Source organism: Perognathus longimembris, chromosome 7 (assembly GCF_023159225.1).
Source record: "Perognathus longimembris pacificus isolate PPM17 chromosome 7, ASM2315922v1, whole genome shotgun sequence".
Lineage (NCBI taxonomy): Eukaryota > Metazoa > Chordata > Mammalia > Rodentia > Heteromyidae > Perognathus > Perognathus longimembris.
This window is the reverse complement of record NC_063167.1, coordinates 70,591,088-70,603,709: the sequence shown is the minus strand read 5'-3', so window position 1 is coordinate 70,603,709 and position 12,622 is coordinate 70,591,088. Positions and strand designations below refer to the sequence as shown.

The window sequence follows — 12,622 nt, the reverse complement described above, 5'->3', positions numbered from 1 at the left end:
GGCACCAAAAAAAACCCAAAAACATAAAAATAAAAATAAAGGAGGGAGAGTCCAGATTAAGACAACTTCTCCCAGATTTCACTCCAAGCCGGTGGGTGGAGGATGTGGGCTTGCAGGTGCTGCTCATGGCCGATCTGTGTGAAGAACTAAGGCTGGCCCCAGCACCCACATGCGTGTGTGCGCCCCTCGAAGGACCCTCTGGCGCCCCACAGCTCCCTGGCTCCACGCACCCCTCGTATCCTCACGGTTGCTTAGGAACTCTTGGGGAGACTCGCCCTCCGACACAATTACCAGATGAAGGCCAGGATCAGAGTCAGGCGGAGGAGAGGCCAATGGCGGCACAGATCCAAGAGGCTCCCGGGGCCCGGGCTGGTGCGGCCGGCGGCTGGGGTGAGCACCACGCTGTGCGCCGGCCGGCCATTCCTCCTGGCCAGCAGGCGGAGCGCATCCTCTGCCTCCTGCACGCGGCCCTGGGAGTTCAGCCAGCGGGGGGACTCGGGAATCGATCTGAAAGAGACACATCGCATGGTGCGCACACGTAGACAGTCACAGGACTGGGTGGGGGGGTGCCTCACTATGGCTTAAAGCCTGGTAACCCTGTGAGGGGCACAGGGACTCGAACCCGGGGCCTATCGCTTGCCAGGCAGGCACTCCACCTCTTGAACCACATCTCAAGTCCTTTTTGCCTTGGGTGTTTTTCTCTGAGGGTCTTCTGTGTATGTCTGGGTTGGCCTGGACTGTGATCTGCTTATTTACACATCTCACGCAGCTGAGATGACAGGCACGTGCCACCCCATGTTGCTATAGATTGAGATGAGGCTTGGGGGGCCTCTAAGCTTGATCCTCCCATCTCTGCCTCTCGAGTAGCTGGGATTGTAAACGTGAGCCACCCATGCCAGCTCAAGGCAACTCCACTGTGTTAATTCTGTACTTAACCATTCTCTAGTTTTCAAAGACAGTATGAAGCCAAATTTCAGTCCAGGCCTCAGCAAATCTCCAAACCCGAATAAACAGCTACTGACTTAAACGGTGATGGCGTTAAAACCTCAGCACACTTACAGTGCCTTGGGCTGACAACTATATGTATGCTGAAGCTTTGAGTGATTAAAAAGAAGTCCAGAGCTAAGCATGGCTCATTCTTGTCATCCCAGCTACTCAGGAGGCTGGGTTTGGAGGCAGGCCCAAACCCATGAGACTCTATTCTCCAACTAACCAGCAAAAAGCCAATCTGGAGGCATGGGTCAAGTGGTAGAGCACTAGCCTTGAGCCAAAAAAGCTCAGGGACTTGGCCCACACCCTGAGTTCAGGCCCCAGGACCGGTACAAAAACAAATGAATGAAACAACAACAAGAATTCCCTCACTGAACTAAAACTGCAGGAAGAAAAAGAACTTACAGAGACAAGAGAAAGACAGCGCTCCCCTGCAGGTTAAGTGTCAAGGACAAGGTTCTCCAGGAGCGGATGAAGTACCCCAGCAGGGCACACTGGGCGATTCCCACCGCGAAGAAGAGGCCGCCCAGGGATCCTGGTGCAGGAAGGGGACAGATGTGGGAGAGGGCAGGGGCACAGGGCTGCCCTGAACCACACGACCCCCAGTCACGCCCTCCACCCCCACGTCACACGGCCCCACACCACCTCCCCCTTCCCCCATCACACAGCCAGCCCTGCGCTGCCACGGCATGACAGGAAAACACGCGGGGACGTGAGTGCAGGGCCCCGACGCTCTCACTCGTCATTTTCACAGAAGGCTGGTGCTCTATTACTTGCTCCACTTCCAGCTTTCTGGTGGGTCTATACGCGGCACACTAAGCCACCTCCAACTATATGTACAAGGAATACACAAAACGCAAGTGCAGGGTGGGGACGCTGTCTGAGTGGTACAGCGCCTGCCTAGCAGGCAGAAGGCTGCGAGTTCAAACCTCAGTGTTGCTCAAAAAGAAAAACAAACACAAATCCCACCCAGGCCTCCTTCTGGCATGGTAGCCTGAGGTCAGAGATCAGAGGTCAGCCCAGGCAGGCAGGTTGTGAGATTCCATCTCAATCAGTAAGCCAGAGGTGGTGGCACACCCCTGCAGTAGAAGCGACTGGAGGCTATGGGCAGGGGGACCGTGGTCCAGCAAGCTCCTTCCTGAAATAGCTAAAGCATTGAAGGCTGGAGACACTGTTCGAGCCAATGCTGAATTCACACACACACACTTCACCTTGTGTGTGCCAATCCTCCCAACCTGGGAGGGCAGGGGAGATGGAAACACTGAAATCCCAGCACTCTGCTCCCAAGCACTTGGGGAAGAAGCACCTGGCGGGAGGGACAGTAGTGCTCCCTTACAGCCCAGCGTGCGCAGCCTCCTGCAGTACCTGCTAATGCCCAGTAGGCGGCGCCCACGCACTCGTTGAGCAGGACAAAGGCCACCAGCGACATCCCGCCGTTCATGGCGCCCACCAGGAAGCGGGTGGCAGCGAAGAACTCGTAGGAGGGCGAAAGTGCGTTTGCAATGGCAAAAACGATGTCGAGAGAGAGACCTGGAAGAGAGGATGGGGCAGTGACCGCGAGCCCCACGCCGCGGAATGACAGGTGCAGTCAGCGCCTGCGCCAAGCGTCCCAGCCTTGGGAAACTCCAAGGGAAGCACACTAGAATCAAGTGCATGGCTCTCAATTATTCACCACCGTGTTGGAGATGGGAACACCGTGCTAACACGCAGCCCATCGGCCGTGCGAGGCCAGTTCTGCACAGTTCATCTGGAATTAATCAGCACAGGCCACCCTCCACTGCTGGCCCATAAGCTGCAGCTCGCCGGTGCAGGCAGCACAGCAGCTTCCCTGGCCACAAGTGGTAAGACAAACATCGGGCAGATTGCTGCACACAGTGGCCGGAACCAAAGCTGTTGCGGTTTGGTCTCTTTCCTGCGCGATAAAAAAGGTCTGAACCAGGTGCTTGTAGTCAGTCAGGTCTGCTAATCATGGCTACTCAGGAGGCTGAGATCCAGAGGATCAAGGTTCAACGGCAGCCCAGGCAGGAAGTCCTGGAGACTCCAACAGCAAAATGCTGACCTGGAGGCATGGTTTCTCAGGTACAGAGTGCCACTGTGAGCAAGAAAGCTGAGCAAGCATGAGGCTCTGAGTTCAAACCCTGATACAGAACCCCCCCCCCCCAAAAAAAAAAGTAGCAAATTCCCTGAGAACTGAACTATCCCCTTTTGATCCTTATTGGGTTCCCGAATCCTCTAGATTACCTGCCAGGTAGACTTTCTTCCTCCCAAAGCGATCCGACAGCTGGCCAAAAGAGAGAACGCCCACAAACACACCGCTGAAGAAGAGGGAGCTTGCCACACTGACTTTGTAAGATCTGTCAGCAATCAGAAACCACTGCAGGAAGGCAGACAGAGGATTGGAGCAACGATTTCAAAACCAAGCATGAATCGGTTCCGGGGGCATCTCCACTTCGCCCCACACAAGTGACGGGGCTCTCTGCTCCCCAGCCTCACCGTCCAAGGAGCCCAACCCTTCAGAAAGGCCAGAAACTTGGGGCTTGGCAAATCATTGTTGTTGTTATTATTATTATTGGCAATACTAGGGTTTTGGACTCAAGACTTTATACTAAGTAGGCTGGTGCTCTTACCACGTGAGCTACACTTCTAGCTCTGACTTTTTGTTGATTAATTGGAGGTAAGAGTCTCAGGGGTTCTCCTGCCTGGGCTGAGCTAGCCTCAATCCTCATTCCTGGGGCTCACAGGCAAGGCTCCAGCAATGACATGAGCAAAGCTTCACTGGCTTGTTCTGAAATACAATTGACCTGGAAATCCAAACACTTGTTTTTCTATGTTTCACATTCTTGCTGTTTGTTTTGGTGCTTCTGTGCTTATAAAAGTCTAGCCTGCAAATTTAGCCTTATTTATTGTGAACCTCAGTTTTTCTAGCCTATTGGTATAACCAAGATACAAACTGGCTGTTTAATCAATAAGAAAGGGCGACTTTGGCCGCTCACTGATCAGCTATTCCTCTGATCACTGCTGCAGAACTTCCCAAATCCACCCCCAGGCACCCAGCGACTGAGCGGAGACATGGGAAGATAAAGCCAGAAGACCCGGCTGGCGAGTGCCACATCCTCAGGCCTCCGTGACCGAGGGGCAGAGTCATTCCTGGCGCTTGTCCCTGAAGTCAGTGCCAGCGGGGCTAATGCATGGGAACACGTGCAGGAACTGCGAGGAAAATGGAAGCGTGGATATTTTAAAAAGTAAATGACAGACAATGAGGCCGTTAGCATCCCAGAGATCTTTCTCATAGCCCAGGTGCTGGGGACGGCTGAAGTCCCGATGTCCAGCCACAACCCAGCGAAGGAACTAGGGCAGTGCCTTGCCAGATGTGACTCCCATCCTCACACTTGAGATTCTGGTTTAAATGATGTGCTTTGTTTTGAGTTTTTAATGTGTTCAGACATTACTTGCATGTCGACCACAAACCTATTCTGTGAATCAAAGGAGCTACTTTTTTTTCTTGGGTGCTGATACTAGGGCTTAAACTCAAGACCTGAGTACTATCACTTAACTTTGTGCTCGAGGCTGGTGCTATACCATTAGAACCACACCTCCACTTTTGGCTTTTTGCTGGTTAATTGGAGATGAAGAGTCTTGTGGACTTTCCTGCTCAGGCTGACTTTAAACCTCAATCCTCACATCTCAGACTCCTGGATAGCCAGGATTAGAGGTGTGAGTCACAGGCCCAGGACCCTCTTATGGCTTTTTTTTTTTTTTTTTGGCCAGTCCTGGGCCTTGGACTCAGGGCCTGAGCACTGTCCCTGGCTTCTTCCCGCTCAAGGCTAGCACTCTGCCACTTGAGCCACAGCGCCGCTTCTGGCCGTTTTCTGTATATGTGGTGCTGGGGAATCGAACCTAGGGCCTCGTGTATCCGAGGCAGGCACTCTTGCCACTAGGCTATATCCCCAGCCCCTCTTATGGCTTTTTGTTAATGGTCTGCTAAATTCTGAAGCTATAGGATGTGAAAGCAAAATAAATAAATAAATGAAGAAAGAAAAAATGATTTTCTTTTCAAGTACATTAGCAGAACAGGGAGAATCTAAAAAAAGTATTTTCAGTGTTTCCAGCTGACCTATCTAAATCTATTTTTGTTTCCCACCCCCTCCCTCATGTTTTTATTTATATATTCATTATAATCACTAAATTAAGTTCATGAACTGAGCATTTATTATACTTTATTTTCCAAAAAAGATTTGAGGGGTCTTGCACGAGTAACATGGATACAATCACTCACTAGTCTAAGAAAAACAGGCCCAGAAGAAACCAGACAGCTGGGGCGGAGCCTGAGGCAGGCATAGCTGAAGGAACTGGAGCCTCCAGGCCCTTAAAGAGGAAAAAGGCGAAGCAGGCTGGGAGAGTTATCCCAGCTGGGGACCAGCGGAGCACACACCAGAGGGGTGTGGGTCTAAGCTTCAATTCTCACGGAGGAGACCGCAGCTCCAGTAGAGAGGAAGCTGCTGGGCAAGGACCATAGGTGAGCTGGGCCAGCCCTGGATGGAGGGAGTTCTGAGAAGAGAGTGAGGGCTCCACGCTGGGCATGGGTCTCCATGCTCCATCCGTGAGCAGGACTGATGTAGCCACAGGGCTCAATGAGCTCAACCACACGTGATGTGGAGATGAGTGGCAAGTGCTACAGGAAGTCACACATGTCCTTAACATCTCCCCAAATCCCTCAAGCCTTACGGGAATGTGACAAGTCAGATCAATCATTTTTTCTGACAACGCAGAAATAGGCTAATCTGGACAACTAGAGTTTCAAGATGGACTGCACACTTATGTAATCCTAAAAACAAAATTAACAGCCAAGTAAGTAAAGATATAAATATCAAGAGTAGAGCCAACAGGCAGGCTGCCCTATCCTATAGAGCAGATAATTAACCAACCAGCTTTCAGATACTAATCTCCTCCCACTCGGTGATTAACCAACCTGCTCTCACTTGTATTAGTTTCCTCCCACTAGTTAAATAACCAACCAGCTTTCAGATACTAACCTCCTCCCACCAGATAATTAACCAACCAGCTCTCACATATTAGTCTCCCACTAGGTAATGAACCAACCAGCTATCATGTACGTATTATGTATTCCTACCACAGCTACACAGAAATGAAATATAGCTGGTGAGCATGAGCTAGGCAGGGAAGTTCCATGTCAGACACAGTGGAGGGAACAGGGTTGTCTGCTTAAGAAGGCGGGAAGACAGCAGTATGTTTTAAACTTAAGTTCCACAGGGGCTTCAACATCATTTTCCAAGGTTAGTCTTGTGTTTCATGGTATATCTAGGTCCACTACATATTGAAATATAAATCCTTAAGAAGGGTTCATTTTTGTTTGTTGTTTTTCTCTTCAGACACCAGGGGCTGAACTCCGGATCTTGCACTTGCTTGCTCAGTTGGTGTTCTACCACTTGAGCCATGGACTCCTGCCTGCCCTTTTGCTGGTTATATGAGAGATAAAGTCTGTAGGACTCTTCTTCCCTTGGCTGGCTCTGAAAGTTTATCTAAGACTCAACAATTCTATTTTAAATTATGATAGACAGCAACCAACCCCAGGCTTTATTTCTCCTCTCCCTTTTCTCTCTCCCTCCCTCCCTTTCTTCCCCTCCCTTGCTCCCTTTCTTTCTCTCTCCCTCCCTCCCCCTTTCTTTTACTGGGGCTTTCCATGACAAGACATACAAGCGAGATTTGAGATCTGAGGGACTCTCCTTCATCCCAGAGACAATCTGACATCTAGAATACTTTGGTGATTTATCTTAAGCCCCTGAAAAGCATTTTAATTGGTCCACAAAGTATTTCCCCTGAGAGCAACACACACAGGATCACGGAGGTCTAAGAAACAGCCTTGTGGTCCATCAGTAAGCCCCAGGCCCCGCAGGGCCGTGGCGTGGGCAAGGCACCCAGCCTTCCCCTGGCTACCAAGCACTAAGGGGCAGACATGTTGGAGCCCTGCAGTCCACTTGCACCAGCTCAGCCTCCCAGGAGGGGGGCGGCCCCTGCCGCCAATGAGGGCGCAGCTCACCTGGTCCTAATGTGCAGGAAGACAAGCCTCTCCCCGCAAAGTCCAGGCACCCTAGACACGGCCACACCAGGTACGCACAGGCTTCCTGGCGTTCCTGCTGGCTTAAAGGAGTACTTTAGGCAAAGGAAGTGACAAGATGCTGACCTCCAAGGCCGACCTCCAAGGCCAGCCTCCCAGCACACAGGTATGGCGAGCCTTCTGGAACTATACAAACAGCTGCTTCTTCCTCGGACCACTGAAGACTGTGCCCATCACAGAGACGGTGTCGGCCCTGTTGTAGACAAACTTGAGCTACACCTCAGTCCTCCCCCGACCTGCCTTTCTCAGAAAGAAATTATTTCCCGCTTGATAAGGGAAGATCTCAGTCAAGGAGAAAATCGGGTAATCAGAGGTATCTTGTGATGAGGGAGCACTGGGCCTAGGGTATTTAGGGAGTAGTTTCATGGTGATTAACAAACTTGACTCATTTCAGTGTAGCTGTCACTCTAAATTACCAGCTAATGGGTGAGGTGTATGGACAGAACAACCAGTTGTGCAGGCAAAAGGAAGCAAGACATTTAAATAAAAATTAGCCCTAAATTAATTGCAGTGAATTTTTCAAATAGTTCTAATATGCTGTTTTTTGACCCTAGAATATGGCTGGGGGAAAACACACTGACCTCAAAATAACAGTCAATTTCAGCTCTGCTATACCTACAATGCTATTACCTATTTCAATCTCACACTTTTTTGGTTGGGAACATTAATGAAGCATGGTAATTGTGTGTTGCTGTGATATTTGGTACTGTCTGTATGAGTCAGAGCTCAGGGAATAATTTGAATATAGAAGGCAGTAATTGACTACAGAAATTCAGCTCAATCGTGATTAGCTCATTTTAGAATATCTAGATTTCTCAAGATTACAATATTTATTTTTGGCAGTAATTATCAACTTAATCATATCACTTTTCATTCATCTTTCCCCACACTCCACTAAAAACATTCCTCAAGGTCTGAAGCAAGGGCCATAGCTGCCGACAAGACCTTCAAAATGTGGGGTTTTAACACAGTGTATTAAACTGTGGGCTCTGCAGACACTATTTTCAGGGAATAAATATGATCAAAGCACGTTGTATGTATAAAAGCAGAATGAAACAATAAAATTGTAAAAAAATTTTAAAAAGCAAGGCACCAGTGGCTCATGCCTGCAATCTTAGTTATTCAGGAGGCTGAGATTTGAGGATCATGGTTCCAAGCCAGCCCAGGAAAGTCCCTAAGATTCTTATTCTCCAGTTAACCAATAAAAAGCCAGAAGTGGAGCTGTAGCTGAAATGGTAGAGTGCCCAGGCCCTGACTTCAAGTCCAGGACTGGCACACATATATACACATACACACATGTGCACACACATGCAGTGCACACATACACATGCATGCACACATGTGCACACACCATGTATCTGCAAGGCAGGCCTGGTTAACTCAGAGGTGCGCAGGCATGCAGGTACACACATAGGCATACCTGGTGCACCCACTAACCAAGCCTGCTTACCCCAGAGGTGCACACACATGCACACACCTGCATGCACACTCACACATGCACAATTGCTGCATCCGTGAACCTGGCCTGTTCACCACAGAGGTGCATACACATGCACACACCTGCATGCACACGCACACATGTACACACACATGCACATGCATACATGCACACCCAGTGCTACCAATGTCTGGGCCTGCTTACCTCGGTGCACACACATGCACACCTGCATGCATATGCACACATGCACACCCGGTGCACCGCCGCCCAGGCCTGCTTACCCCAGAGGTGCACACACACGCACACACGTGCACAGCTGCACACACGGGCACAGCTGCATGCACACATGCGCACCCGGATGCACTGCCGTCCAGTCCCGCTTACCTCAGAGGCGATGGAGGTGAAGCTGCTGCTGAAGCGCACGCGCTTGTGGAGCTCGCTGCCATTGGCCGTCAGGACCCAGTTCCTGAAGGCCTCCACCGTGGACTGGTTGCTCTGGCTCTGGTTAGGCAGGAGCCCGGCAGGGTCCCAGTGGTAGTGCGGCGTGGCCCCCACCAGCGCCATGAGGATGGCCTCGGAGGCCGCATAGAGCTGAAGGAGCAAACACACCACAGACACTGGCTGCTGGAGAGCACCCACGGGGAGTCACGCCCACCGGGAGCCCCGCCCAAGGGACACGCCCACACATGGCACGCCCACTGGGGGTGGAACCCGCCCACCGGGCTCCCACCCACAGGGCGATTCGCCCACCAGGAGCCCCGCCCAGGGGACACACCCATCGGGAGCCTCGCCCACCAGGGACACGCCCATCCAGAAGAGACCCCCCCCACAGGGAGTCCCACCCACCAGGGAGACATGCCCACGGGGAGTCCTGCCCATCCAGACTCCCACCCACCGGGAGTCCCGCCGCTGGAGAGCCGTTTCTGGCTTGTGTGTTTGTGAGCTGTAGAAGCGGGCGGGAGACAATGCACGTGGTCTTGTTTAATGCAGGTGGGCAAGCGTCCTGTGCATTTAATTCAGGTGGGCAAGTGTCCTGTGCATGTTTATGTGTTTGGGCAGATAATATTTTAAAGCATGACAGACAACTACGAAGATGCAAATAAACTAAAAATCCCAGGCAAAGGCCTCGCGGTGCCCCTCTCGGCCCCATCTCTTATGTATCTAAAGACGGAAGATGAAGGACGATTCCTGCCGCATTCCCCCAGGTCAAGCACGACGCCAGGTGCCCAGCAGGCCTGGCCACATGCATGCCTGCAGAAGAAAGCTTATCCCAGCACAGGCCTGGCCAAAGCATCTGCCCCTAGACCCCCAGTGATTACAGCCTGCTTTTCATGCCTTTGCTTCCTTGTGAAGACCCACATAAATCCAGCCCCCAAACCCAGCCCCTCATACAATCTCCAAGCCCACCAGAAGGTCTGAGCACAGGGTAGGGCCGGCTGTGGGAAATCCACAGAGCCCTAGGCAGAGTCCCTGACGGCCAGGGGAGGATGGGATTCCTGTCCAGAATGCACAGCCCAGAACCAATGTGCAGCCCACGGGGCGGGGTTTGCCTCCCCTCTCCCATCCCATTTGCTGTCAGCTGAGCCTCTCTGGGGACGCCCTGGTCGGAACAGCTGAGCGATTATAAGATACAGCAGAATGCATGTTCCCAGGTCTGCATGCTTTCTGGCCCCTATTTGCATACCACTCATGACATTTTAGAAGAGAAGGTCATCAGCTTATAAAATTAACCATCTTAGCAATGACAAGAGCAGATAGATGATACACCTAACAGTACTGTAATGACAAAGCCCTTTCATCCACTCACCAAGTGCCTGATTGCAGTCTGCTGAGATTTAATTGATGGTGTAAAGAAATGAAAATCAGGGCCAGGGGGAGCACTGAGGAGGACTCGGAGCCTGCCTGATACCTGCTGCCTGCCACCAGGCAGAGCAAACCAGCTAGGCCTTTCCAAACTGCCCAGAAAGCTGGCACCTTCCCCAGCCTCCAGCAGGTAACTTCCCAGGCTTGCTTCCTCTCCAAGGCCCCCCTCTGCTTGCCACAAAGCTCCTTCTAGAGTTTTCTAGACTTTTCTGCATAACAGTTATTTGTTAGACTAGTTGCTTGATTTCCAAAGTAAACAATCATGTTGCCCACCTACTGCAAAGTGTGGGAAGGAGGAAGGAAGAAAGGAAAGGAGGGAGGGAGAAAATTTGGTTAGCTGAAGCAGCACAGTCTACATGGCAGTCCCTCTTCACGCCTGTTAACCCATCACTCTTATCTGCTCTAGAGCAGGAAGTGAAGAGGAAATCCCAAGTGTCCTCTCCACATGGAGAGGACTAAGCTGTTCTTAGTAAACATGGCTGTTTGGGGAAAGGAGTTCTGGAATGAAGAATCAGGGCTGATGGCTTCCCGTAGCCCCGGTTCCTTGATGGGCAGGGGAACCTGGAACCTGGGAATCCATCAGCAGTGCATGCATCAACCCTAAAATCCCCACGATCACCAGGCACCTGTGGCCTGTGAGTACAATCCTAGATACTCAGGAGGGTGAGATCTGAGAATTCCAGTTCAAAGCCAGCCCAGCTGGAAAATCCACAAAACACCAAAAAAACAGAAATGGAGCTGTGGTTCAAGTGCTAGAGCACCAGCCTTGAGTAGAGAAGCCAAGTGAGGCACTGAGTTCAAGCCTGAGTACACCATAGTAAAAAAAAAAACCCACAAAACTATCATTGCTTCTCCTTCTAAGTACCACTAGGGATGTCTCCGTGGGTCATTATCTCCTCTCATCTACCTCCAGGGAGGGCCAGACCAGCTTCGCAGGAGGCTGAGGCTTTTTACCCCCCCCCCATGCAATTAAAATTAGGAAAGTGAATAATGAATGCACCAGGGAGACTAAAATTTTTAAAGTTTCAGACACAGAAGGTTTGAAAAGTAATTTTATCTGAACCCCATTATAGAGCTTTCATAATACATCTCAGGAAACCCAAGAACCTCCACAAATAACCTCATCCCATTCTTACATTGTGAAGTCATCGCCTTGAGCAATGTTTATTTTCTAAGTAGGAAAGATGAGATCGAGGGCCACTAAGTGACCCACACAATTTCAGGCAACGGTAACAGCAAGTCCCAGAGCAGACACAGCCTCGCTGTGGGGCTGGAGCTCCTCCCCCCCCGCCCACGCCTGTAGTCCTAGCTATTCAGGAGGCTGAGCTCTGAGGGTCAGGGTTCAAATCCATGAGTCTCTTATTTCCAAAGAACCAGCAAAGAGGCAGAGGTAGATGTGTGGTTCAAGTGGTAGAGCACCAGCTTTGGGCAAAAAGCAAAGCCAGATTATGATGCCTTGAGTTCAGACCCCAGTACTAGCGCGCGCGCGCACACACACACACACACACACACACCCCTATGATCCACTGTTAACCACATCCTGAAGTGCCAGACTTTGAAGTCAGGCCCCATTTTACCACGTGAACCCCATTTTACCATGAGAACCCCACTTTACCACGCGAACCTGAGATAAGCAGGCCCTGTGAGCAGACCCAGGACAAGCCCATTAGGGCCCAGTTTGTCTAGAACACTAACCGCTGGGAATGCTTAACTCTGACCACTCCTAGGATGCCTCAAACCCTGAGCCAATCAGATTTGTACCTGTGTCCTACTAATCTTGCTTGCTTGAACACCTGATTGTTGTAACTTTGTTCTTTGCCTTTATAAGCCCTGTGTAATCACAGCTCGGGGCTGCCTCCTAACCTCCGCTCTGTCGGTGGGTAGGACGAGGCCCGAGTTGCAGCATGCTTAAATAAAGCCTTGCCTTGCTTTTGCATTTCGGAATGTCTGAGTCTCGGTGGTCTTCTTGGTGGTGGTTTCACGACTTGGCACAACATTTGGGGGCTTGTCCGGGATGGCCCCAGAGACCCCTGAGACCCCAGACTCTGAAGGTAAGAAAATAGCGCTGTTCATTCTGTGTGTCTGTGTCTGTGTGACTTGTAGTTTTGTTTTCTGTTTTGGCCAGCTGCTTGAATCTGAACCTGTAGGTAGTGAAGGACCAGCCGGAGTGGACACACTCGTATGGGCAGTCCTGG

General features: G+C 51.0%; 1 protein-coding gene across 2 annotated transcripts in view; it reads right to left on the bottom strand.

Annotated features, from left to right (window-relative positions):
* The window catches only part of Slc22a15 (solute carrier family 22 member 15), a 33,073-nt gene that overhangs the window by 5,365 nt on the left and 15,086 nt on the right, over positions 1-12,622 (bottom strand). For both annotated transcript variants that reach the window (XM_048351846.1, XM_048351847.1), the window contains exons 2-6: positions 8,949-9,155; positions 3,232-3,364; positions 2,356-2,520; positions 1,396-1,525; positions 292-507 (exon numbers count right to left, since the gene is read on the bottom strand). In XM_048351846.1, the coding sequence (XP_048207803.1) occupies positions 292-507; positions 1,396-1,525; positions 2,356-2,520; positions 3,232-3,364; positions 8,949-9,155 (851 nt within the window). The remainder of the gene's footprint in view (positions 1-291; positions 508-1,395; positions 1,526-2,355; positions 2,521-3,231; positions 3,365-8,948; positions 9,156-12,622) is intronic.